Consider the following 26,292-nt stretch of genomic DNA (forward strand, 5'->3'; position numbering starts at 1 on the left):
AATCCGTACTATTAAATCTTGCTTTTAGCTTTGGAGGGATTAAAAACAAAATTTATTTATTGTGTATGTATAACGTGGCATTCAAACGTCCAACTTTTACTTTCTTTACTACTGAGTTTCCGTATCAACAATTGTTAGATCTAATGCATGGCAATACATAAAATGCCCTCTTATCACTTCATTTTCCTTTTCCAGTATCACTTACTTTACATCTTTAAAATAAAAATTAAATAATCTGAAAATCAACTGAGGTGCACAAAAAAAGTGAGAACTGGGTTCTCACGATGGGTGGCATAAGAATGTCAGTGCAAGTTCTGCTACTGTCATCTATTGGCGTTGGTAAGTAACTCTGAGCATTCAATTAGCCTTTTAATAGAATATACACATTCTTGTCTAAAACTTTTCTTTTTTACAAAAAATCTTTAGTATGTATGTCAGGACTGGTCTCTGCAAATGTAAGTCTTTTTTTTCAAGCTTAAATGATAAATTAAAAACAATGAAATACAATGAAATACTGAATTAACATGTTGTTCTATAAATTTACATTACAGTCCAACACAACACAAGGTATGTTATATAAACCATACCAAAAAAAGTCACCTTTTTCCTCTTTTAAAAGTTAATCCATTAACATCGTTCTCATCTATTTTCCATTAATTATTAATTTGAAAGTGTTAATACATATGTCCATTCATTTTCATTTTTGTATTTTATAGGACCAGGTTTATCTGAAAACAGGTAGGCATGCAAACTCAAATAACATTTTATAGACCTCATACATTCCAGGGATGTTATTTTAGTTAAAGATGACTTTATTATTCATTTCTGTTACCGTGTTTTTTCTTCTTTAAGCAATGCCACCACTCATACCAGCAGTTTCCAGGAAACTTGCCATGCAACAAATCTACAAGATGCCACTCAAAGAGTAAGCCATTTGGAATTAATTTGAGTAAAAAATGATAAATTCAACTTTAAACCCCAAATTATTAAATGTCAGCACAAAGCATTGTTGATGAATGACTCCCCCTTGTGCTGAGTTAATGACAGTAACCCAGTCCTTTCACCTGCTTTGTGTGTTCTTAGATCTCTGCTGCAGTGGACACACTGACAGGCGAGCTATCCTGTAAAAGGGGTAAAAACGCAAGCTCAACAGATGACAAGTCGAGGATGGTGGAACAAAATCTCAGACAGATTGTAGAGTCGACTTTACAAGTGTTCTTTGACCTGGTAAATGAGCTAATACTTTACTTTACTTCAGTGTAGAGTAGGTGTAAAACATGTAACAGCTTTTAAGAATGGTAAATGGAAAATTTGTCTTGTAACAGAACAACAATGTGTCTGGATTTGATGTTCTGGATATATTTGGAGTCCTGGACAGCCTTCGTTTGGGTAATGACAGTGACCCAGAATTCATCAGACTGTGGTTCTCTGTGAAGATGGTTCCTCTTTTGCCTTATGTCAATGGAAACTTCCTAATCAAGCTGAGCAACCAGAACTTCAGCTGCAGTTCTTTCCAAGAGCTGTAAGTGAATGAATTCCATTTTACCAGTGATTGCTGGTGACTGCTGTTAACTGCTTATGGAAATCATTAAAGACGTAAACAATTTTAATTGAATATTCTAACATAGTGTAACACAATTATCACTGTGTATTGTATAGAATATTGATGTCAGAGGCCCAAGGTCCACTGAAATCGCTACTAAAAGGAAGAAAGACAAATGCATATCACCTCCTTAGTGTGACTTGTAATTTAACAAACAGGTTATGACTGTGTGCCCCAGCTGTTGTACAATAGGCATACACCTTAATATAAGGTGGTCGTTCATGAAGGTGTTCCTTTAAAATAAGAATGCTATATAATGATTCAAAAATTATGTAATTCAAAATAATTCTAATTTAGGAGAATTTCAACAGAAAATTGCTACCAACGATGTTAACATGTGGTTGCAAACTTTTCCAGACATGAAAAGACTGAGTTTAAGAGTTCAATACCCCACATTTGAATGACATATGAAATTATTTCATTGCACTATTTTTTAAACTTCAAACTTATATAATAATAATAATAATTGTATTGTTTTTGAAACTGTTTCATAAAATGATGCAAAAAACATTAACATTATTATGACAAATATTAACAAAGAAGCAACAAACTAGGACAAAAAGGAAAAGTAAATGGGAATGAATAAACGAAAAAAACAAAAGTCTTAATCTTTGTAGTTTTATAGAAGACAAAATGTACCAATTCGTTGATTACGATGATTTAAAATATCAATAGGATTTAAGTTTGATAAGTTTGTGATTGGATTATGTTGAATTTGATTGATTGATTGATTGATTGATTGATTGATCATACTTTATTCATCCCGAGGGAAATTGGGTTAAGGCTGCCAGCCGTGCCAGCGTGACTGTGTTGAGTAAGTAATTATTGAAAGCTTTCTCTCACATGTAGCATTCAGGCATTTGGAAGCCAAAAGGCATCCATGGACAGAGACAAACAGCAAGCAGTCTTCACTCACTTCATCAAACCTTTCCTGTCAAGAAATGACTCAACAGGTAAAAGCACAAACTCAAGCTCACTTTGGTATTTCCATTACAACATGTGGTGTATTACCCTGTCAATAACTTTCTTGCTTTTTCTGCAGATCCTGGCTGTGTCTCATCTATCACGGGGAGCCAAGAGTGGCTAAAGGCAAACCTTGGCGAGTTCTCTGATTATGCAACTCTGCAGGACTTGCAAGCCTTCAATCCGAATTTATCCACTGTGAGTGCCAACTGCAGTTGTATATCTTCCTGTAAACTGAATTCATTTGACCCAGACCATTGCCATTACTGCTGTCTGATATTATGCTGGTTCCCTTTTGTAGGCTGAATTGTTGTCAGTCCTCAGTCCTTCTCAGGTGGCACAGCTGCTACTGAGCTCTGGAGCCTCCAACAACACAGATTTCATTGATCTCGTGTTTGAGCGACTGGAAGAGGGCAACGCTCTGGAAAATGTGGATGAATTCCTCACACAACTGACAGCCAGTGAACAGGTAGGCTAGGCTTCTAAAGGGTGAAGGAGGACAATCCTGGTGTTTGATTCCAGCAGGATAAGACAGAATAAGACATTTGCTAAACCGCTACACAAGACTTCAGGGAGTCTATCATAGCAAAGAATTGGTTGCGACCTTTGTGGCATACTGAATGAGTATATTTGCAACATGCAATCTCTGTATTGCTTATGTTCTTTCCCACCTAAATTTCACAGATCCCAGATTTCCAGCCTGTTGTGAGAGATCGGGTCATGAATAGGACCTTCATCATCATCAGTCCACATTTCTCCAGCTTCACGACAAAGGACTTTGAAATTTGGTTCCAAGTGAAACTGATTACCATCCTTGCAAGTTTTACTCCAGAAATGCTCAAAAATACAACCACAAACATCAGCTGCACAAACTACCAAGTCATGTGAGTAGCTTTCTTGGAACAATCAAGATTTTGTTGCAAATGAAAATGACAGTAGTGACAAAGGACAACATGACAACATTTTCTTTCAACTATTGCAGTGTGAGTGGGATGGCTTCAGTCATCCAGGAGATGCCACTGTACAGACGACAAGAGATCACACATGTTCTCCTGGGCTACCTAAGAAGTACTGAAAATGCCATCAATGAGACAGGTAGGGTAGACGTAGTGTGCATTATGTGTTTTCCAGTGTGAAATATCCCGAAAAGCACTGAGCAAAAAACTTGCCCTCAGTTTCTTTCATGTCTACCAGTCAGAAACCTTGCTAAATTGAGCACATCCTAACTTTTGTCTGCATGCTTTAGCTTGCAGGCAACAAAATGACAGTGATGCCCAATGGGTTGAAGCAAATCTGGGTCCATTCGTCCAATATACAGCATACTCTGACCTCAGTGACTTCAACATCTCTACGGTAAGCCATACATTTCACGTCTAGTCCTCCCTCAGAACAGGAAATCCATATTCTAGACTTAAAAAGGCCACGCACAGGAGTATTTTTTTGCCATATCAAAAAGACAAAAAATTCATAGAGCACACTTTCTTTGGTTGCAAACTGTAATCCTTCACCCAGAGCACTGGTCATTACTGCTGTCTAACTATGTGTTGATTCCCTTTTGAAGGCTGCATTGTTGTCAACACTCGATCCCTCTGAGATGGCACAGCTGCTACTGAGCTCTGGAGCCTCCAACGACACAGATTTCATTGATCTCGTGTTTGAACAACTTGAAGAGGACAACACTCTGGAAAATGTGGATGAATTCCTCACACAACTAACAGCCAATGAACAGGTAGGCTAGGCTTCTAAAGGGTGAAGGCAGACAAACCTGGTGTTTGATTCTAGCAGGATAAGATAGAACAAGACATTTACTCAACCGCTACACAAGTCTTCAGGGAGTCTTTCAAAGCGAAGAACTGGTTGCGACCTTTGTGACATATTGAATGAGTATATTTGCAACATGCAATCTCTGTATTGCTTATGTTCTTTCCCACCTCAACTTCACAGACCCCAGATTTCCAGCCTGTTGTGAGAGATCGGGTCATGAATAGGACCTTCATCATCATCAGTCCACATTTCTCCAATTTCACGACAAAGGACTTTGAAATTTGGTTCCAAGTGAAACTGATTACCATCCTTGCAAGTTTTACTCCAGAAATGCTCAAAAATACAACCACAAACATCAGCTGCACAAACTACCAAGTCATGTGAGTAGCTTTCTTGGAACAATCAACATTTTGTTGCAAATGAAAATGACAGTAGTGACAAAGGACAACATGATAACATTTTTTTTCAACTATTGCAGTGTGAGTGGGATGGCTTCAGTCATCCAGGAGATGCCACTGTACAGACGACAAGAGATCACACATGTTCTGCTGGGCTACCTAAGAAGTACTGAAAATGCCATCAATGAGACAGGTAGGGTAGACGTAGTGTGCATTATGTGTTTTCCAGTGTGAAATGTCTTGAAAAGCACTGAGCAAAAAACTTGCCCTCAAATTCTTTCATGTCTACCAGTCAGAAACCTTGCTAAATTGAGCACATCCTAACTTTTGTCTGCATGCTTTAGCTTGCAGGCAACAAAATGACAGTGATACCCAATGGCTTGAAGCAAATCTGGGTCCATTCGTCCAATATACAGCATACTCTGACCTCAAAGACTTCAACATCTCGACGGTAAGCTTTTTATTACTCTTTCTGTCTTTCTTGAGAATAGCAAAGGAAAATTCTGGAAATTGTACGAAACACATGCATTTCATGCATCCTACTTTTTTGTATCCACAGCTGGAAGTTCTGGACCTTCTTTCACCATCGCAGAAGGCTGATCTGATCCTAGATCCAAACAGTGGTGCCTTAAACGATGCACATGTTGTAAGGGAGGTGTTGACGAGCTTGACGGAGACCAGTGATTTGAGCAGCTCAAAGAATTTTTCGGGGCTTTTGCAAACATCAACAAGCAGGTGAATGCTCATTGTTAACCTTAGCTCAGTGTAAACATCAACAACTGTGAACAGCATTGGTTTATAAACCTGTCTCCCCTGGGCTTAACAAAGATTTTGTAGAGGCTAATACTGAGCCCGTGTTTAACTCGAAATGATCCATTTCTGATATGCTTCATGCCTTGAGGATTTAGTTTAGATAAGCTCCCCCTCATTTCCACAAAGACTTCAGAACCTCCTCTCTAACCTTATTATGATTCCCTTCTCTTTCAGAGAAATGTCACCCTCATCCAAAATCCAGATGTGCGAGACACCATTTTGAACCTGACCTTGACAGCCCTTGCTCCTCAGCTTAAAGACTTTCAGCCACAAGACTATCAACAGTGGTTCCAGGTTTATTTGGTTCCTGTGATGGCGAGCATCCTTCCTAGCAGCTTGCGGGTGATCCCCAGTAACATCACCTGTGAATCCTACCAGGCTGTGTAAGATATTTCTGACATCCACAGTTAGACATTTTGGGTGTGCACAATGCCAAGCTGAGGCTCCTGACAAGTCACAATGAATTCTTTTCTTCCTTTAGATACAATGGTCTTGAGCAGAGTTTGGAAGCATTGCCACTGGACCTTTCACAGGGCGTGAGATCAAGCGAGCAGTACCTCCAGGACACATTCCCACGTATGTGGCAAATATGCTTTCCTGACTAAACTTTTCTCAAAAGCCCAGTACCACCACTGTAATGACTACTGCATTGATTCATTTATGTTTTTTTTTTTCTCAAACAGGTTGCTCAGTTCCAGCTTCCTTTGTGGTAAGTTTATTTCTTTGGGGCGTCTTACATGGGTTATCCAATATTTGATCCGAGTTTGGCACACTAACTGTCCAACTGTGATAGAGTCAAGGTATTTGCACTTGAAGATGTTTCCACTACACTAACACTTACATTTTCTTTGTCTTCAGTGCAAGGTGACCCCAGTTCATGGTAAGTCTGTCTAAAAGCAGACATTTCAACTCTAAGGATAACAATGCATTCTGAAGGACTATTATCTGACACACAACCATTCTCTTTTCACAGTGAATCTCATTTGTGATGCAGCTGATGGGTGGGTGAATTGCTGTTTTGTCCAATGTTGATTCTGTCTAGGTAAAATTCGTTAACACAGTGTCATTAAGGGGACATTGGATTTCAATTTATTGTGTTTTTTTCCACAGTTCAAAACTTGAACAGATCCTATCAGCTGGCAATTCCTCTGCAGCCCTGTGCAATTTCACCATCACAGAACATGCCTGTTCCTCTGTAAGATTCGTTTTTAAACTCACTTTGGAATCCAAAAACAGAACATGGATTTTGCCCCATTGTGGTCCTGACACAAATCTCCATGAGCTCTGACAAAATAGCTGTATTCTTTGTCAATTTTCTTTTCAAGGCTGCCTATCTCACATCCAGCAACTTGCCCACACTGCTGAACTGCACACTGAAAAGCCAAAACATATACCCGGTAGAAGTCTGGAAGCTTTTCTTCCAAAAAGCTTCTGCTGTACTGGACCAGGCCCTTGAGACATTTGCTAACATGGTAAGTACAAAATCACAATTTCACAATATTGCCGTTTCCCTGCGTGAAGTTTGGGTCCAACTAAGTTGATTTTTCTGCCAATTCAAGGCCAGCAACAACACCTACCCGACCTCATCAAATGTGCTCGAGGCTCTTGGAGAAGTGAGAATTGACAACTTCAGCCATGTACAACTACAGAGCGAGAAGTTCATTACCAGCTGGTTCCAGACAAAGATCCGTCCGTTTCTGGCCGCTCCATCTTTCAACTTCCTATTTTGCCTTAGCTCCCAAAACTTCAGCTGCCAGACATACCAGATTGTGTAAGTAAATATGTACCATATTGCTCTAGTCAGCAAACTTGCAGTTTACTATAAGTTTAGATGCTGAAAGCTTTCTCTCACATGTAGCATTCAGGCATTTGGAAGCCAAAAGGCATCCATGGACAGAGACAAACAGCAAGCAGTCTTCACTCACTTCATCAAACCTTTCCTGTCAAGAAATGACTCAACAGGTAAAAGCACAAACTCAAGCTCACTTTGGTATTTCCATTACAACATGTGGTGTATTACCCTGTCAATAACTTTCTTGCTTTTTCTGCAGATCCTGGCTGTGTCTCATCTATCACGGGGAGCCAAGAGTGGCTAAAGGCAAACCTTGGCAAGTTCTCTGATTATGCAACTCTGCAGGACTTGCAAGCCTTCAATCCGAATTTATCCACTGTGAGTGCCAACTGCAGTTGTATATCTTCCTGTAAACTGAATTCATTTGACCCAGACCATTGCCATTACTGCTGTCTGATATTATGCTGGTTCCCTTTTGTAGGCTGAATTGTTGTCAGTCCTCAGTCCTTCTCAGGTGGCACAGCTGCTACTGAGCTCTAGAGCCTCCAATAACACAGATTTGATTGATCGTGTGTTTGAGCGACTGGAAGAGGGCAACGCTCTGGAAAATGTGGATGAATTCCTCACACAACTGAAAGCCAGTGAACAGGTAGGCTAGGCTTCTAAAGGGTGAAGGAGGACAATCCTGGTGTTTGATTCCAGCAGGATAAGACAGAATAAGACATGTGCTAAACCGCTACACAAGACTTCAGGGAGTCTATCATACCAAAGAATTGGTTGCGACCTTTGTGGCATACTGAATGAGTATATTTGCAACATGCAATCTCTGTATTGCTTATGTTCTTTCCCACCTAAATTTCACAGATCCCAGATTTCCAGCCTGTTGTGAGAGATCGGGTCATGAATAGGACCTTCATCATCATCAGTCCACATTTCTCCAGCTTCACGACAAAGGACTTTGAAATTTGGTTCCAAGTGAAACTGATTACCATCCTTCCAAGTTTTACTCCAGAAATGCTCAAAAATACAACCACAAACATCAGCTGCACAAACTACCAAGTCATGTGAGTAGCTTTCTTGGAACAATCAAGATTTTGTTGCAAATGAAAATGACAGTAGTGACAAAGGACAACATGAGAACATTTCTTTCAACTATTGCAGTGTGAGTGGGATGGCTTCAGTCATCCAGGAGATGCCACTGTACAGACGACAAGAGATCACACATGTTCTCCTGGCTACCTAAAAGTACTGAAAATGCCATCAATGAGACAGGTAGGGTAGACGTAGTGTGCATTATGTGTTTTCCAGTGTGAAATATCCCGAAAAGCACTGAGCAAAAAACTTGCCCTCAGTTTCTTTCATGTCTACCAGTCAGAACCTTGCTAAATTGAGCACATCCTAACTTTTGTCTGCATGCTTTAGCTTGCAGGCAACAAAATGACAGTGATGCCAATGGGTTGAAGCAATCTGGGTCCATTCGTCCAATATACAGCATACTCTGACCTCAGTGACTTCAACATCTCTACAGTAAGCCATACATTTCACGTCTAGTCCTCCCTCAGAACAAGAAATCCGTATTCTAGACTTAAAAAGGCCACGCACAGGAGTTTATTTTGCTATATCAAAATACAAGCAATTCATAGAGCACACCTTTTTGGTTGCGAACTGTAATCCTTTACCCAGAGCACGGGTCATTACTGCTGTCTGACTATGTGTTGATTCCCTTTTGAAGGCTGGATTGTTGTCAACACTCGATCCCTCTGAGGTGGCACAGCTGCTACTGAGCTCTGGAGCCTCCAACGACACAGATTTCATTGATCTCGTGTTTGAGCGACTGGAGAGGGCAACGCTCTGGAAAATGTGGATAAATTCCTCACACAACTGACAGCCAGTGAACAGGTAGGCTAGGCTTCTAAAGGGTGAAGGAGGACAATCCTGGTGTTTGATTCCAGCAGGATAAGACAGAATAAGACATTTGCTAAACCGCTACACAAGACTTCAGGGAGTCTATCATAGCAAAGAATTGGTTGCGACCTTGTGGCATATTGAATGAGTATATTTGCAACATGCAATCTCTGTATTGCTTATGTTCTTTCCACCTCAACTTCACAGACCCCAGATTTCCAGCCTGTTGTGAGAGATCGGGTCATGAATAGGACCTTCATCATCATCAGTCCACATTTCTCCAATTTCACGACAAACAACTTTGAAATTTGGTTCCAAGTGAAACTGATTACCATCCTTGCAAGTTTTACTCCAGAAATGCTCAAAATACAACCACAAACATCAGCTGCACAAACTACCAAGTCATGTGAGTAGCTTTCTTGAACAATCAAGATTTTGTTGCAAATGAAAATCACAGTAGTGACAAAGGACACATGACAACATTTTCTTTCAACTATTGCAGTGTGAGTGGATGGCTTCAGTCATCCAGGAGATGCCACTGTACAGACGACAAGAGATCACACATGTTCTCTGGGCTACCTAAGAAGTACTGAAAATGCCATCAATGAGACAGGTAGGGTAGACGTAGTGTGCATTATGTGTTTTCCAGTGTGAAATATCCCGAAAAGCACTGAGCAAAAAACTTGCCCTCAGTTTCTTTCATGTCTACCAGTCAGAAACCTTGCTAATTGAGCACATCCTAACTTTTGTCTGCATGCTTTAGCTTGCAGGCAACAAAATGACAGTGATGCCCAATGGGTTGAAGCAAATCTGGGTCCATTCGTCCAATATACAGCATACTCTGACCTCAGTGACTTCAACATCTCTACAGTAAGCCATACATTTCACGTCTAGTCCTCCTCAGAACAGAAATCCGTATTCTAGACTTAAAAGGCCACGCACAGGAGTTTATTTTGCTATATCAAAATACAAGCAATTCATAGAGCACACCTTTTTTGGTTGCGAACTGTAATCCTTTACCCAGAGCACGGGTCATTACTGCTGTCTGACTATGTGTTGATTCCCTTTTGAAGGCTGGATTGTTGTCAACACTCGATCCCTCTGAGGTGGCACAGCTGCTACTGAGCTCTGGAGCCTCCAACGACACAGATTTCATTGATCTCGTGTTTGAGCGACTGGAAGAGGGCAACGCTCTGGAAAATGTGGATAATTCCTCACACAACTGACAGCCAGTGAACAGGTAGGCTAGGCTTCTAAAGGGTGAAGGAGGACAATCCTGGTGTTTGATTCCAGCAGGATAAGACAGAATAAGACATTTGCTAAACCGCTACACAAGACTTCAGGGAGTCTATCATAGCAAAGAATTGGTTGCGACCTTTGTGGCATATTGAATGAGTATATTTGCAACATGCAATCTCTGTATTGCTTATGTTCTTTCCCACCTCAACTTCACAGACCCAGATTTCCAGCCTGTTGTGAGAGATCGGGCATGAATAGGACTTCATCATCATCAGTCCACATTTCTCCAATTCACGACAAAACTTTGAAATTTGGTTCCAAGTGAAACTGATTACCATCCTTCAAGTTTTACTCCAGAATGCTCAAAATACAACCACAAACATCAGCTGCACAAACTACCAGTCATGTGAGTAGCTTTCTTGGAACAATCAAGATTTTGTTGCAATGAAATGACAGTAGTGACAAGGACAACATGAAACATTTTCTTTCAACTATTGCAGTGTGAGTGGGATGGCTTCAGTCATCCAGGAGATGCCACTGTACAGACGACAAGAGATCACACATGTTCTCCTGGGCTACCTAAGAAGTACTGAAAATACCATCAATGAGACAGGTAGGGTAGATGTAGGTGCGTGATGTATTTTCCAGTGTGAAATGTCTCAAAAGCACGAGCAAAAAACTTGCCCTCAGTTTCTTTCATGTCTACCAGTCAAACCTTGCTAATTGAGCACATCTAACTTTTGTCTGCATGCTTTAGCTTGCAGCAACAAAATGACAGTGATGCCAATGGGTTGAAGCAATCTGGGTCCATTCGTCCAATATACAGCATACTCTGACCTCAGTGATTCAACATCTCTACGGTAAGCCATACATTTCACGTCTAGTCCTCCCTCAGAACAGGAAATCCGTATTCTAGACTTAAAAAGGCCACGCACAGGAGTTTATTTTGCTATATCAAAAATACAAGCAATTCATAGAGCACACCTTTTTGGTTGCGAACTGTAATCCTTTACCCAGAGCACGGTCATTACTGCTGTCTGACTATGTGTTGATTCCCTTTTGAAGGCTGGATTGTTGTCAACACTCGATCCCTCTGAGTGGCACAGCTGCTACTGAGCTCTGGAGCTCCAACGACACAGATTTCATTGATCTCGTGTTTGAGCGACTGGAAGAGGGCAACGCTCTGGAAATGTGGATAATTCCTCACACAACTGACAGCCAGTGAACAGGTAGGCTAGGCTTCTAAAGGGTGAAGGAGGCAATCCTGGTGTTTGATTCCAGCAGGATAAGACAGAATAAGACATTTGCTAAACCGCTACACAAGACTTCAGGGAGTCTATCATACAAAGAATTGGTTGCGACTTTGTGCATATGAATGAGTATATTTGCAACATGCAATCTCTGTATTGCTTATGTTCTTTCCCACCTCAACTTCACAGACCCAGATTTCAGCCTGTTGTGAGAGATCGGGTCATGAATAGGACCTTCATCATCATCAGTCCACATTTCTCCATTTCACGACAAAGACTTTGAAATTTGGTTCCAAGTGAACTGATTACCATCCTTCCAAGTTTTACTCCAGAAATGCTCAAAATACAACACAAACATCAGCTGCACAAACTACCAAGTCATGTGAGTAGCTTTCTTGGAACAATCAAGATTTTGTTGCAAATGAAAATGACAGTAGTGACAAAGGACAACATGATAACATTTTCTTTCAACTATTGCAGTGTGAGTGGGATGCTTCAGTTATCCAGGAGATGCCACTGTACAGACGACAAGAGATCACACATGTTCTGCTGGGCTACCTAAGAAGTACTGAAAATGCCATCAATGAGACAGGTAGGGTAGACGTAGTGTGCATTATGTGTTTTCCAGTGTGAAATATCCGAAAGCACTGAGCAAAAAACTTGCCTCCAGTTTCTTTCATGTCTACCAGTCAGAAACCTTGCTAAATTGAGCACATCCTAAATTTTGTCTGCATGCTTTAGCTTGCAGGCAACAAAATGACAGTGATGCCCAATGGGTTGAAGCAAATCTGGGTCCATTCGTCCAATATACAGCATACTCTGACCTCAAAGACTTCAACATCTCTACGGTAAGCTATACATTTCACGTCTAGTCCTCCCTCAGAACAGGAAATCATATTCTAGATTTAAAAAGGCCACGCACAGGAGTATTTTTTTGCCATATCAAAAAGACAAACAATTCATAGAGCACACTTTCTTTGGTTGCAAACTGTAATCCTTTACCCAGAGCACGGGTCATTACTGCTGTCTAACTATGTGTTGATTCCCTTTTGAAGGCTGGATTGTTGTCAACACTCGATCCTCTGAGGTGGCACAGCTGCTACTGAGCTCTGGAGCCTCCAACGACACAGATTTCATTGATCTCGTGTTTGAGCGACTGGAAGAGGGCAACGCTCTGGAAATGTGGATAATTCCTCACACAACTGACAGCCAGTGAACAGGTAGGCTAGGCTTCTAAAGGTGAAGGAGGACAATCCTGGTGTTTGATTCCAGCAGGATAAGACAGAATAAGACATTTGCTAAACCGCTACACAAGTCTTCAGGGAGTCTATCATACCAAAGAATGGTTGCGACCTTTGTGACATATTGAATGAGTATATTTGCAACATGCAATCTCTGTATTGCTTATGTTCTTTCCCACCTCAACTTCACAGACCCCAGATTCCAGCCTGTTGTGAGAGATCGGGTCATGAATAGGACCTTCATCATCATCAGTCCACATTTCTCCAATTCACGACAAACGACTTTGAAATTTGGTTCCAAGTGAAACTGATTACCATCCTTCCAAGTTTTACTCCAGAAATGCTCAAAAATACAACCACAAACATCAGCTGCACAAACTACCAAGTCATGTGAGTAGCTTTCTTGAACAATCAAGATTTTGTTGCAAATGAAAATTACAGTAGTGACAAAGGACAACATGATAACATTTTCTTTCAACTATTGCAGTGTGAGTGGGATGGCTTCAGTTATCCAGGAGATGCACTGTACAGACGACAAGAGATCACACATGTTCTGCTGGGCTACCTAAGAAGTACTGAAAATGCATCAATGAGACAGGTAGGGTAGACGTAGTGTGCATTATGTGTTTTCCAGTGTGAAATGTCTTGAAAAGCACTGAGCAAAAAACTTGCCCTCAAATTCTTTCATGTCTACCAGTCAGAAACCTTGCTAAATTGAGCACATCCTAACTTTTGTCTGCATGCTTTAGCTTGCAGGCAACAAAATGACAGTGATGCCCAATGGTTGAAGCAAATCTGGGTCCATTCGTCCAATATACAGCATACTCTGACCTCAAGACTTCAACATCTCGACGGTAAGCTTTTATTACTCTTTCTGTCTTTCTTGAGAATAGCAAAGGAAATTCTGGAAATTGTACGAACACATGCATTTCATGCATCCTACTTTTTTGTATCCACAGCTGGAAGTTCTGGACCTTCTTTCACCATCGCAGAAGGCTGATCTGATCCTAGATCCAAACAGTGGTGCCTTAAACGATGCACATGTTGTAAGGGAGGTGTTGACGAGCTTGACGGAGACCAGTGATTTTGAGCAGCTCAAAGAATTTTCGGGGCTTTTGCAAACATCAACAAGCAGGTGAATGCTCATTGTTAACCTTAGCTCAGTGTAAACATCAACAACTGTGAACAGCATTGGTTTATAAACCTGTCCCCTGGCTTAACAAAGATTTTGTAGAGGCTAATACTGAGCCCGTGTTTAACTCGAAATGATCCATTTCTGATATGCTTCATGCCTTGAGGATTTAGTTTAGATAAGCTCCCCCTCATTTCCACAAAGACTTCAGAACCTCCTCTCTAACCTTATTATGATTCCTTCTCTTTCAGAGAAATGTCACCCTCATCCAAATCCAGATGTGCGAGACACCATTTTGAACCTGACCTTGACAGCCCTTGCTCCTCAGCTTAAAGACTTTCAGCCACAAGACTATCAACAGTGGTTCCAGGTTTATTTGGTTCCTGTGATGGCGAGCATCCTTCCTAGCAGCTTGCGGGTGATCCCCAGTAACATCACCTGTGAATCCTACCAGGCTGTGTAAGATATTTCTGACATCCACAGTTAGACATTTTGGGTGTGCACAATGCCAAGCTGAGGCTCCTGACAAGTCACAATGAATTCTTTTCTTCCTTTAGATACAATGGTCTTGAGCAGAGTTTGGAAGCATTGCCACTGGACCTTTCACAGGGCGTGAGATCAAGCGAGCAGTACCTCCAGGACACATTCCCACGTATGTGGCAAATATGCTTTCCTGACTAAACTTTTCTCAAAAGCCCAGTACCACCACTGTAATGACTACTGCATTGATTCATTTATGTTTTTTTTTTTCTCAAACAGGTTGCTCAGTTCCAGCTTCCTTTGTGGTAAGTTTATTTCTTTGGGGCGTCTTACATGGGTTATCCAATATTTGATCCGAGTTTGGCACACTAACTGTCCAACTGTGATAGAGTCAAGGTATTTGCACTTGAAGATGTTTCCACTACACTAACACTTACATTTTCTTTGTCTTCAGTGCAAGGTGACCCCAGTTCATGGTAAGTCTGTCTAAAGCAGACATTTCAACTCTAAGGATAACAATGCATTCTGAAGGACTATTATCTGACACACAACCATTCTCTTTTCACAGTGAATCTCATTTGTGATGCAGCTGATGGGTGGGTGAATTGCTGTTTTGTCCAATGTTGATTCTGTCTAGGTAAAATTCGTTAACACAGTGTCATTAAGGGGACATTGGATTTCAATTTATTGTGTTTTTTCCACAGTTCAAAACTTGAACAGATCCTATCAGCTGGCAATTCCTCTGCAGCCCTGTGCAATTTCACCATCACAGAACATGCCTGTTCCTCTGTAAGATTTGTTTTTAAACTCACTTTGGAATCCAAAAACAGAACATGGATTTTGCCCCATTGTGGTCCTGACACAAATCTCCATGAGCTCTGACAAAATAGCTGTATTCTTTGTCAATTTTCTTTTTCAAGGCTGCCTATCTCACATCCAGCAACTTGCCCACACTGCTGAACTGCACACTGAAAAGCCAAAACATATACCCGGTAGAAGTCTGGAAGCTTTTCTTCCAAAAAGCTTCTGCTGTACTGGACCAGGCCCTTGAGACATTTGCTAACATGGTAAGTACAAATCACAATTTCACATATTGCCGTTTCCCTGCGTGAAGTTTGGGTCCAACTAAGTTGATTTTTCTGCCAATTCAAGGCCAGCAACAACACCTACCCGACCTCATCAAATGTGCTCGAGGCTCTTGGAGAAGTGAGAATTGACAACTTCAGCCATGTACAACTACAGAGCGAGAAGTTCATTACCAGCTGGTTCCAGACAAAGATCCGTCCGTTTCTGGCCGCTCCATCTTTCAACTTCCTATTTTGCCTTAGCTCCCAAAACTTCAGCTGCCAGACATACCAGATTGTGTAAGTAAATATGTACCATATTGCTCTAGTCAGCAAACTTGCAGTTTACTATAAGTTTAGATGCTGAAAGCTTTCTCTCACATGTAGCATTCAGGCATTTGGAAGCCAAAAGGCATCCATGGACAGAGACAAACAGCAAGCAGTCTTCACTCACTTCATCAAACCTTTCCTGTCAAGAAATGACTCAACAGGTAAAAGCACAAACTCAAGCTCACTTTGGTATTTCCATTACAACATGTGGTGTATTACCCTGTCAATAACTTTCTTGCTTTTTCTGCAGATCCTGGCTGTGTCTCATCTATCACGGGGAGCCAAGAGTGGCTAAAGGCAAACCTTGGCAAGTTCTCTGATTATGCAACTCTGCAGGACTTGCAAGCCTTCAATCCGAATTTATCCACTGTGAGTGCCAACTGCAGTTGTATATCTTCCTGTAAACTGAATTCATTTGACCCAGACCATTGCCATTACTGCTGTCTGATATTATGCTGGTTCCCTTTTGTAGGCTGAATTGTTGTCAGTCCTCAGTCCTTCTCAGGTGGCACAGCTGCTACTGAGCTCTAGAGCCTCCAATAACACAGATTTGATTGATCGTGTGTTTGAGCGACTGGAAGAGGGCAACGCTCTGGAAAATGTGGATGAATTCCTCACACAACTGAAAGCCAGTGAACAGGTAGGCTAGGCTTCTAAAGGGTGAAGGAGGACAATCCTGGTGTTTGATTCCAGCAGGATAAGACAGAATAAGACATGTGCTAAACCGCTACACAAGACTTCAGGGAGTCTATCATACCAAAGAATTGGTTGCGACCTTTGTGGCATACTGAATGAGTATATTTGCAACATGCAATCTCTGTATTGCTTATGTTCTTTCCCACCTAAATTTCACAGATCCCAGATTTCCAGCCTGTTGTGAGAGATCGGGTCATGAATAGGACCTTCATCATCATCAGTCCACATTTCTCCAGCTTCACGACAAAGGACTTTGAAATTTGGTTCCAAGTGAAACTGATTACCATCCTTGCAAGTTTACTCCAGAAATGCTCAAAAATACAACCACAAACATCAGCTGCACAAACTACCAAGTCATGTGAGTAGCTTTCTTGGAACAATCAAGATTCTGTTGCAAATGAAAATGACAGTAGTGACAAAGGACAACATGATAACATTTTCTTTCAACTATTGCAGTGTGAGTGGGATGGCTTCAGTTATCCAGGAGATGCCACTGTACAGACGACAAGAGATCACGCATGTTCTGCTGGGCTACCTAAGAAGTACTGAAAATGCCATCAATGAGACAGGTAGGGTAGACGTAGTGTGCATTATGTGTTTTCCAGTGTGAAATGTCTTGAAAAGCACTGAGCAAAAAACTTGCCCTCAAATTCTTTCATGTCTACCAGTCAGAAACCTTGCTAAATTGAGCACATCCTAACTTTTGTCTGCATGCTTTAGCTTGCAGGCAACAAAATGACAGTGATACCCAATGGCTTGAAGCAAATCTGGGTCCATTCGTCCAATACACAGCATACTCTGACCTCAAAGACTTCAACATCTCGACGGTAAGCTTTTTATTACTCTTTCTGTCTTTCTTGAGAATAGCAAAGGAAAATTCTGGAAATTGTACGAAACGCATTTCATGCATCCTACTTTTTGTATCCACAGCTGGAAGTTCTGGACCTTCTTTCACCATCGCAGAAGGCTGATCTGATCCTAGATCCAAACAGTGGTGCCTTAAACGATGCACATGTTGTAAGGGAGGTGTTGACGAGCTTGACGGAGACCAGTGATTTTGAGCAGCTCAAGAATTACTTCGGGGCTTTTGCAAACATCAACAAGCAGGTGAATGCTCATTGTTAACCTTAGCTCAGTGTAAACATCAACAACTGTGAACAGCATTGGTTTATAAACCTGTCTCCCCTGGGCTTAACAAAGATTTTGTAGAGGCTAATACTGAGCCCGTGTTTAACTCGAAATGATCCATTTCTGATATGCTTCATGCCTTGAGGATTTAGTTTAGATAAGCTCCCCCTCATTTCCACAAAGACTTCAGAACCTCCTCTCTAACCTTATTATGATTCCCTTCTCTTTCAGAGAAATGTCACCCTCATCCAAAATCCAGATGTGCGAGACACCATTTTGAACCTGACCTTGACAGCCCTTGCTCCTCAGCTTAAAGACTTTCAGCCACAAGACTATCAACAGTGGTTCCAGGTTTATTTGGTTCCTGTGATGGCGAGCATCCTTCCTAGCAGCTTGCGGGTGATCCCCAGTAACATCACCTGTGAATCCTACCAGGCTGTGTAAGATATTTCTGACATCCACAGTTAGACATTTTGGGTGTGCACAATGCCAAGCTGAGGCTCCTGACAAGTCACAATGAATCTTTTCTTCCTTTAGATACAATGGTCTTGAGCAGAGTTTGGAAGCATTGCCACTGGACCTTTCACAGGGCGTGAGATCAAGCGAGCAGTACCTCCAGGACACATTCCCACGTATGTGGCAAATATGCTTTCCTGACTAAACTTTTCTCAAAGCCCAGTACCACCACTGTAATGACTACTGCATTGATTCATTTATGTTTTTTTTTTTCTCAAACAGGTTGCTCAGTTCCAGCTTCCTTTGTGGTAAGTTTATTTCTTTGGGGCGTCTTACATGGGTTATCCAATATTTGATCCGAGTTTGGCACACTAACTGTCCAACTGTGATAGAGTCAAGGTATTTGCACTTGAAGATGTTTCCACTACACTAACACTTACATTTTCTTTGTCTTCAGTGCAAGGTGACCCCAGTTCATGGTAAGTCTGTCTAAAAGCAGACATTTCAACTCTAAGGATAACAATGCATTCTGAAGGACTATTATCTGACACACAACCATTCTCTTTTCACAGTGAATCTCATTTGTGATGCAGCTGATGGGTGGGTGAATTGCTGTTTTGTCCAATGTTGATTCTGTCTAGGTAAAATTCGTTAACACAGTGTCATTAAGGGGACATTGGATTTCAATTTATTGTGTTTTTTTCCACAGTTCAAAACTTGAACAGATCCTATCAGCTGGCAATTCCTCTGCAGCCCTGTGCAATTTCACCATCACAGAACATGCCTGTTCCTCTGTAAGATTTGTTTTTAAACTCACTTTGGAATCCAAAAACAGAACATGGATTTTGCCCCATTGTGGTCCTGACACAAATCTCCATGAGCTCTGACAAAATAGCTGTATTCTTTGTCATTTTCTTTTTCAAGGCTGCCTATCTCACATCCAGCAACTTGCCCACACTGCTGAACTGCACACTGAAAAGCCAAAACATATACCCGGTAGAAGTCTGGAAGCTTTTCTTCCAAAAAGCTTCTGCTGTACTGGACCAGGCCCTTGAGACATTTGCTAACATGGTAAGTACAAATCACAATTTCACAATATTGCCGTTTCCCTGCGTGAAGTTTGGGTCCAACTAAGTTGATTTTTCTGCCAATTCAAGGCCAGCAACAACACCTACCCGACCTCATCAAATGTGCTCGAGGCTCTTGGAGAAGTGAGAATTGACAACTTCAGCCATGTACAACTACAGAGCGAGAAGTTCATTACCAGCTGGTTCCAGACAAAGATCCGTCCGTTTCTGGCCGCTCCATCTTTCAACTTCCTATTTTGCCTTAGCTCCCAAAACTTCAGCTGCCAGACATACCAGATTGTGTAAGTAAATATGTACCATATTGCTCTAGTCAGCAAACTTGCAGTTTACTATAAGTTTAGATGCTGAAAGCTTTCTCTCACATGTAGCATTCAGGCATTTGGAAGCCAAAAGGCATCCATGGACAGAGACAAACAGCAAGCAGTCTTCACTCACTTCATCAAACCTTTCCTGTCAAGAAATGACTCAACAGGTAAAAGCACAAACTCAAGCTCACTTTGGTATTTCCATTACAACATGTGGTGTATTACCCTGTCAATAACTTTCTTGCTTTTTCTGCAGATCCTGGCTGTGTCTCATCTATCACGGGGAGCCAAGAGTGGCTAAAGGCAAACCTTGGCAAGTTCTCTGATTATGCAACTCTGCAGGACTTGCAAGCCTTCAATCCGAATTTATCCACTGTGAGTGCCAACTGCAGTTGTATATCTTCCTGTAAACTGAATTCATTTGACCCAGACCATTGCCATTACTGCTGTCTGATATTATGCTGGTTCCCTTTTGTAGGCTGAATTGTTGTCAGTCCTCAGTCCTTCTCAGGTGGCACAGCTGCTACTGAGCTCTAGAGCCTCCAATAACACAGATTTGATTGATCGTGTGTTTGAGCGACTGGAAGAGGGCAACGCTCTGGAAAATGTGGATGAATTCCTCACACAACTGAAAGCCAGTGAACAGGTAGGCTAGGCTTCTAAAGGGTGAAGGAGGACAATCCTGGTGTTTGATTCCAGCAGGATAAGACAGAATAAGACATGTGCTAAACCGCTACACAAGACTTCAGGGAGTCTATCATACCAAAGAATTGGTTGCGACCTTTGTGGCATACTGAATGAGTATATTTGCAACATGCAATCTCTGTATTGCTTATGTTCTTTCCCACCTAAATTTCACAGATCCCAGATTTCCAGCCTGTTGTGAGAGATCGGGTCATGAATAGGACCTTCATCATCATCAGTCCACATTTCTCCAGCTTCACGACAAAGGACTTTGAAATTTGGTTCCAAGTGAAACTGATTACCATCCTTGCAAGTTTTACTCCAGAAATGCTCAAAAATACAACCACAAACATCAGCTGCACAAACTACCAAGTCATGTGAGTAGCTTTCTTGGAACAATCAAGATTTTGTTGCAAATGAAATGACAGTAGTGACAAAGGACAACATGAGAACATTTTCTTTCAACTATTGCAGTGTGAGTGGGATGGCTTCAGTCATCCAGGAGATGCCACTGTACAGACGACAAGAGATCACACATGTTCTCCTGGGCTACCTAAGAAGTACTGAAAATGCCATCAATGAGACAGGTAGGGTAGACGTAGTGTGCATTATGTGTTTTCCAGTGTGAAATATCCCGAAAAGCACTGAGCAAAAAACTTGCCCTCAGTTTCTTTCATGTCTACCAGTCAGAAACCTTGCTAAATTGAGCACATCCTAACTTTTGTCTGCATGCTTTAGCTTGCAGGCAACAAAATGACAGTGATGCCCAATGGGTTGAAGCAAATCTGGGTCCATTCGTCCAATATACAGCATACTCTGACCTCAGTGACTTCAACATCTCTACGGTAAGCCATACATTTCACTTCTAGTCCTCCCTCAGAACAAGAAATCCGTATTCTAGACTTAAAAAGGCCACGCACAGGAGTTTATTTTGCTATATCAAAAATACAAGCAATTCATAGAGCACACCTTTTTTGGTTGCGAACTGTAATCCTTTACCCAGAGCACGGGTCATTACTGCTGTCTGACTATGTGTTGATTCCCTTTTGAAGGCTGGATTGTTGTCAACACTCGATCCCTCTGAGGTGGCACAGCTGCTACTGAGCTCTGGAGCCTCCAACGACACAGATTTCATTGATCTCGTGTTTGAGCGACTGGAAGAGGGCAACGCTCTGGAAAATGTGGATAAATTCCTCACACAACTGACAGCCAGTGAACAGGTAGGCTAGGCTTCTAAAGGGTGAAGGAGGACAATCCTGGTGTTTGATTCCAGCAGGATAAGACAGAATAAGACATTTGCTAAACCGCTACACAAGACTTCAGGGAGTCTATCATAGCAAAGAATTGGTTGTGACCTTGTGGCATATTGAATGAGTATATTTGCAACATGCAATCTCTGTATTGCTTATGTTCTTTCCCACCTCAACTTCACAGACCCCAGATTTCCAGCCTGTTGTGAGAGATCGGGTCATGAATAGGACCTTCATCATCATCAGTCCACATTTCTCCAATTTCACGACAAAGGACTTTGAAATTTGGTTCCAAGTGAAACTGATTACCATCCTTCCAAGTTTTACTCCAGAAATGCTCAAAAATACAACCACAAACATCAGCTGCACAAACTACCAAGTCATGTGAGTAGCTTTCTTGGAACAATCAAGATTTTGTTACAAATGAAAATGACAGTAGTGACAAAGGACAACATGATAACATTTTCTTTCAACTATTGCAGTGTGAGTGGGATGGCTTCAGTCATCCAGGAGATGCCACTGTACAGACGACAAGAGATCACACATGTTCTCCTGGGCTACCTAAGAAGTACTGAAAATGCCATCAATGAGACAGGTAGGGTAGATGTAGGGTGCGTGATGTATTTTCCAGTGTGAAATGTCTTCAAAAGCACTGAGCAAAAAACTTGCCCTCAGTTTCTTTCATGTCTACCAGTCAGAAACCTTGCTAAATTGAGCACATCCTAACTTTTGTCTGCATGCTTTAGCTTGCAGGCAACAAAATGACAGTGATGCCCAATGGGTTGAAGCAAATCTGGGTCCATTCGTCCAATATACAGCATACTCTGACCTCAGTGACTTCAACATCTCTACGGTAAGCCATACATTTCACGTCTAGTCCTCCCTCAGAACAGGAAATCCGTATTCTAGACTTATAAAGGCCACGCACAGGAGTATTTTTTTGCCATATCAAAAATACAAGCAATTCATAGAGCACACCTTTTTGGTTGCAAACTGTAATCCTTCACCCAGAGCACTGGTCATTACTGCTGTCTGACTATGTGTTGATTCCCTTTTGAAGGCTGCATTGTTGTCAACGCTCGATCCCTCTGAGATGGCACAGCTGCTACTGAGCTCTGGAGCCTCCAACGACACACATTTCATTGATCTCGTGTTTGAACAACTTGAAGAGGGCAACGCTCTGGAAAATGTGGATGAATTCCTCACACAACTGACAGCCAGTGAACAGGTAGGCTAGGCTTCTAAAGGGTGAAGGAGGACAATCCTGGTGTTTGATTCCAGCAGGATAAGACAGAAGAAGACATTTGCTAAACCGCTACACAAGTCTTCAGGGAGTCTATCATACCAAAGAATTGGTTGCGACCTTTGTGGCATACTAAATGAGTATATTTGCAACATGCAATCTCTGTATTGCTTATGTTCTTTCCCACCTCAACTTCACAGACCCCAGATTTCCAGCCTGTTGTGAGAGATCGGGCCATGAATAGGACCTTCATCATCATCAGTCCACATTTCTCCAGCTTCACGACAAACGACTTTGAAATTTGGTTCCAAGTGAAACTGATTACCATCCTTCCAAGTTTTACTCCAGAAATGCTCAAAAATACAACCACAAACATCAGCTGCACAAACTACCAAGTCATGTGAGTAGCTTTCTTGGAACAATCAAGATTTTGTTGCAAATGAAAATTACAGTAGTGACAAAGGACAACATGATAACATTTTCTTTCAACTATTGCAGTGTGAGTGGGATGGCTTCAGTCATCCAGGAGATGCCACTGTACAGACGACAAGAGATCACACATGTTCTCCTGGGCTACCTAAGAAGTACTGAAAATACCATCAATGAGACAGGTAGGGTAGATGTAGGGTGCGTGATGTATTTTCCAGTGTGAAATGTCTTCAAAAGCACCGAGCAAAAAACTTGCCCTCAGTTTCTTTCATGTCTACCAGTCAGAAACCTTGCTAAATTGAGCACATCCTAACTTTTGTCTGCATGCTTTAGCTTGCAGGCAACAAAATGACAGTGATGCCCAATGGGTTGAAGCAAATCTGGGTCCATTCGTCCAATATACAGCATACTCTGACCTCAGTGACTTCAACATCTCTACGGTAAGCCATACATTTCACTTCTAGTCCTCCATCAGAACAGGAAAACAATATTATAGACTTAAAAAGGCCACGCACAGGAGTTTATTTTGCTATATCAAAAATACAAGCAATTCATAGAGCACACCTGTTTTGGTTGCGAACTGTAATCCTTTACCCAGAGCACGGGTCATTACTGCTGTCTAACTATGTGTTGATTCCCTTTTGAAGGCTGGATTGTTGTCAACACTCGATCCCTCTGAGGTGGCACAGCTGCTACTGAGCTCTGGAGCCTCCAACGACACAGATTTCATTGATCTCGTGTTTGAGCGACTGGAAGAGGGCAACGCTCTGGAAAATGTGGATAAATTCCTCACACAACTGACAGCCAGTGAACAGGTAGGCTAGGCTTCTAAAGGGTGAAGGAGGACAATCCTGGTGTTTGATTCCAGCAGGATAAGACAGAATAAGACATTTGCTAAACCGCTACACAAGACTTCAGGGAGTCTATCATACCAAAGAATTGGTTGCGACCTTTGTGACATATTGAATGAGTATATTTGCAACATGCAATCTCTGTATTGCTTATGTTCTTTCCCACCTCAACTTCACAGACCCCAGATTTCCAGCCTGTTGTGAGAGATCGGGTCATGAATAGGACCTTCATCATCATCAGTCCACATTTCTCCAATTTCACGACAAACGACTTTGAAATTTGGTTCCAAGTGAAACTGATTACCATCCTTCCAAGTTTTACTCCAGAAATGCTCAAAAATACAACCACAAACATCAGCTGCACAAACTACCAAGTCATGTGAGTAGCTTTCTTGGAACAATCAAGATTTTGTTGCAAATGAAAATTACAGTAGTGACAAAGGACAACATGATAACATTTTCTTTCAACTATTGCAGTGTGAGTGGGATGGCTTCAGTTATCCAGGAGATGCCACTGTACAGACGACAAGAGATCACACATGTTCTGCTGGGCTACCTAAGAAGTACTGAAAATGCCATCAATGAGACAGGTAGGGTAGACGTAGTGTGCATTATGTGTTTTCCAGTGTGAAATATCCCGAAAAGCACTGAGCAAAAAACTTGCCCTCAGTTTCTTTCATGTCTACCAGTCAGAAACCTTGCTAAATTGAGCACATCCTAACTTTTGTCTGCATGCTTTAGCTTGCAGGCAACAAAATGACAGTGATGCCCAATGGCTTCAAGCAAATCTGGGTCCGTTCGTCCAATATACAGCATACTCTGACCTCAAAGACTTCAACATCTCGACGGTAAGCTTTTTATTACTCTTTCTGTCTTTCTTGAGAATAGCAAAGGAAAATTCTGGAAATTGTACGAAACGCATTTCATGCATCCTACTTTTTGTATCCACAGCTGGAAGTTCTGGACCTTCTTTCACCATCGCAGAAGGCTGATCTGATCCTAGATCCAAACAGTGGTGCCTTAAACGATGCACATGTTGTAAGGGAGGTGTTGACGAGCTTGACGGAGACCAGTGATTTTGAGCAGCTCAAAGAATTTTTCGGGGCTTTTGCAAACATCAACAAGCAGGTGAATGCTCATTGTTAACCTTAGCTCAGTGTAAACATCAACAACTGTGAACAGCATTGGTTTATAAACCTGTCTCCCCTGGGCTTAACAAAGATTTTGTAGAGGCTAATACTGAGCCCGTGTTTAACTCGAAATGATCCATTTCTGATATGCTTCATGCCTTGAGGATTTAGTTTAGATAAGCTCCCCCTCATTTCCACAAAGACTTCAGAACCTCCTCTCTAACCTTATTATGATTCCCTTCTCTTTCAGAGAAATGTCACCCTCATCCAAAATCCAGATGTGCGAGACACCATTTTGAACCTGACCTTGACAGCCCTTGCTCCTCAGCTTAAAGACTTTCAGCCACAAGACTATCAACAGTGGTTCCAGGTTTATTTGGTTCCTGTGATGGCGAGCATCCTTCCTAGCAGCTTGCGGGTGATCCCCAGTAACATCACCTGTGAATCCTACCAGGCTGTGTAAGATATTTCTGACATCCACAGTTAGACATTTTGGGTGTGCACAATGCCAAGCTGAGGCTCCTGACAAGTCACAATGAATTCTTTTCTTCCTTTAGATACAATGGTCTTGAGCAGAGTTTGGAAGCATTGCCACTGGACCTTTCACAGGGCGTGAGATCAAGCGAGCAGTACCTCCAGGACACATTCCCACGTATGTGGCAAATATGCTTTCCTGACTAAACTTTTCTCAAAGCCCAGTACCACCACTGTAATGACTACTGCATTGATTCATTTATGTTTTTTTTTTTCTCAAACAGGTTGCTCAGTTCCAGCTTCCTTTGTGGTAAGTTTATTTCTTTGGGGCGTCTTACATGGGTTATCCAATATTTGATCCGAGTTTGGCACACTAACTGTCCAACTGTGATAGAGTCAAGGTATTTGCACTTGAAGATGTTTCCACTACACTAACACTTACATTTTCTTTGTCTTCAGTGCAAGGTGACCCCAGTTCATGGTAAGTCTGTCTAAAAGCAGACATTTCAACTCTAAGGATAACAATGCATTCTGAAGGACTATTATCTGACACACAACCATTCTCTTTTCACAGTGAATCTCAT

At 41.6% G+C, this 26,292-nt stretch overlaps 2 protein-coding genes and 1 long non-coding RNA gene across 3 annotated transcripts in view; all 3 read left to right on the forward strand.

Moving 5' to 3' along the window:
- The first annotated feature begins 284 nt into the window (after window positions 1-284).
- On the forward strand, window positions 285-10,464 carry LOC109195787 (uncharacterized). Its single transcript, XM_025901165.1, has 29 exons — window positions 285-339; window positions 427-455; window positions 552-567; window positions 717-738; window positions 853-925; window positions 1,084-1,227; window positions 1,326-1,522; window positions 2,453-2,556; window positions 2,646-2,764; window positions 2,868-3,035; window positions 3,251-3,450; window positions 3,549-3,661; window positions 3,813-3,919; window positions 4,128-4,295; window positions 4,511-4,710; window positions 4,809-4,921; window positions 5,073-5,179; window positions 5,288-5,408; window positions 5,744-5,924; window positions 6,023-6,117; window positions 6,225-6,250; window positions 6,867-7,013; window positions 7,101-7,312; window positions 7,400-7,503; window positions 7,593-7,711; window positions 7,815-7,982; window positions 8,198-8,308; window positions 9,066-9,176; window positions 10,312-10,464. The coding sequence occupies exons 1-29, from the start codon at window positions 285-287 to the stop codon at window positions 10,462-10,464; spliced, it is 3,483 nt and encodes a 1,160-aa protein (XP_025756950.1).
- LOC109195952 (uncharacterized) lies at window positions 9,809-10,436 on the forward strand. The gene is made up of 3 exons (XR_002057386.2): window positions 9,809-9,851; window positions 10,002-10,108; window positions 10,312-10,436. It is a non-coding gene; the product is annotated as an uncharacterized LOC109195952 (long non-coding RNA).
- Window positions 10,465-14,488: 4,024 nt separating the features above from the next.
- The window catches only part of LOC109195786 (uncharacterized), a 45,832-nt gene continuing 34,028 nt past the window's right edge, over window positions 14,489-26,292 (forward strand). Inside the window, exons 1-37 of the mRNA XM_025901166.1 lie at window positions 14,489-14,559; window positions 14,658-14,752; window positions 14,860-14,885; window positions 15,501-15,647; window positions 15,733-15,944; window positions 16,032-16,135; window positions 16,225-16,343; window positions 16,447-16,614; window positions 16,830-16,933; window positions 17,127-17,239; window positions 17,391-17,497; window positions 17,601-17,777; window positions 18,030-18,238; window positions 18,336-18,430; window positions 18,537-18,562; window positions 18,712-18,733; window positions 18,827-18,854; window positions 18,964-19,048; window positions 19,179-19,325; window positions 19,412-19,623; window positions 19,711-19,814; window positions 19,904-20,022; window positions 20,126-20,293; window positions 20,509-20,708; window positions 20,806-20,918; window positions 21,070-21,176; window positions 21,384-21,551; window positions 21,766-21,965; window positions 22,064-22,176; window positions 22,328-22,434; window positions 22,642-22,809; window positions 23,025-23,224; window positions 23,323-23,435; window positions 23,587-23,693; window positions 23,901-24,068; window positions 24,284-24,483; window positions 24,582-24,694. Coding sequence (XP_025756951.1) covers window positions 14,489-14,559; window positions 14,658-14,752; window positions 14,860-14,885; window positions 15,501-15,647; window positions 15,733-15,944; window positions 16,032-16,135; window positions 16,225-16,343; window positions 16,447-16,614; window positions 16,830-16,933; window positions 17,127-17,239; window positions 17,391-17,497; window positions 17,601-17,777; window positions 18,030-18,238; window positions 18,336-18,430; window positions 18,537-18,562; window positions 18,712-18,733; window positions 18,827-18,854; window positions 18,964-19,048; window positions 19,179-19,325; window positions 19,412-19,623; window positions 19,711-19,814; window positions 19,904-20,022; window positions 20,126-20,293; window positions 20,509-20,708; window positions 20,806-20,918; window positions 21,070-21,176; window positions 21,384-21,551; window positions 21,766-21,965; window positions 22,064-22,176; window positions 22,328-22,434; window positions 22,642-22,809; window positions 23,025-23,224; window positions 23,323-23,435; window positions 23,587-23,693; window positions 23,901-24,068; window positions 24,284-24,483; window positions 24,582-24,694 — 4,735 coding nt within the window. The remainder of the gene's footprint in view (window positions 14,560-14,657; window positions 14,753-14,859; window positions 14,886-15,500; window positions 15,648-15,732; window positions 15,945-16,031; window positions 16,136-16,224; window positions 16,344-16,446; window positions 16,615-16,829; window positions 16,934-17,126; window positions 17,240-17,390; window positions 17,498-17,600; window positions 17,778-18,029; window positions 18,239-18,335; window positions 18,431-18,536; window positions 18,563-18,711; window positions 18,734-18,826; window positions 18,855-18,963; window positions 19,049-19,178; window positions 19,326-19,411; window positions 19,624-19,710; window positions 19,815-19,903; window positions 20,023-20,125; window positions 20,294-20,508; window positions 20,709-20,805; window positions 20,919-21,069; window positions 21,177-21,383; window positions 21,552-21,765; window positions 21,966-22,063; window positions 22,177-22,327; window positions 22,435-22,641; window positions 22,810-23,024; window positions 23,225-23,322; window positions 23,436-23,586; window positions 23,694-23,900; window positions 24,069-24,283; window positions 24,484-24,581; window positions 24,695-26,292) is intronic.

Source organism: Oreochromis niloticus, linkage group LG19, assembly GCF_001858045.2.
Source record: "Oreochromis niloticus isolate F11D_XX linkage group LG19, O_niloticus_UMD_NMBU, whole genome shotgun sequence".
NCBI lineage: Eukaryota > Metazoa > Chordata > Actinopteri > Cichliformes > Cichlidae > Oreochromis > Oreochromis niloticus.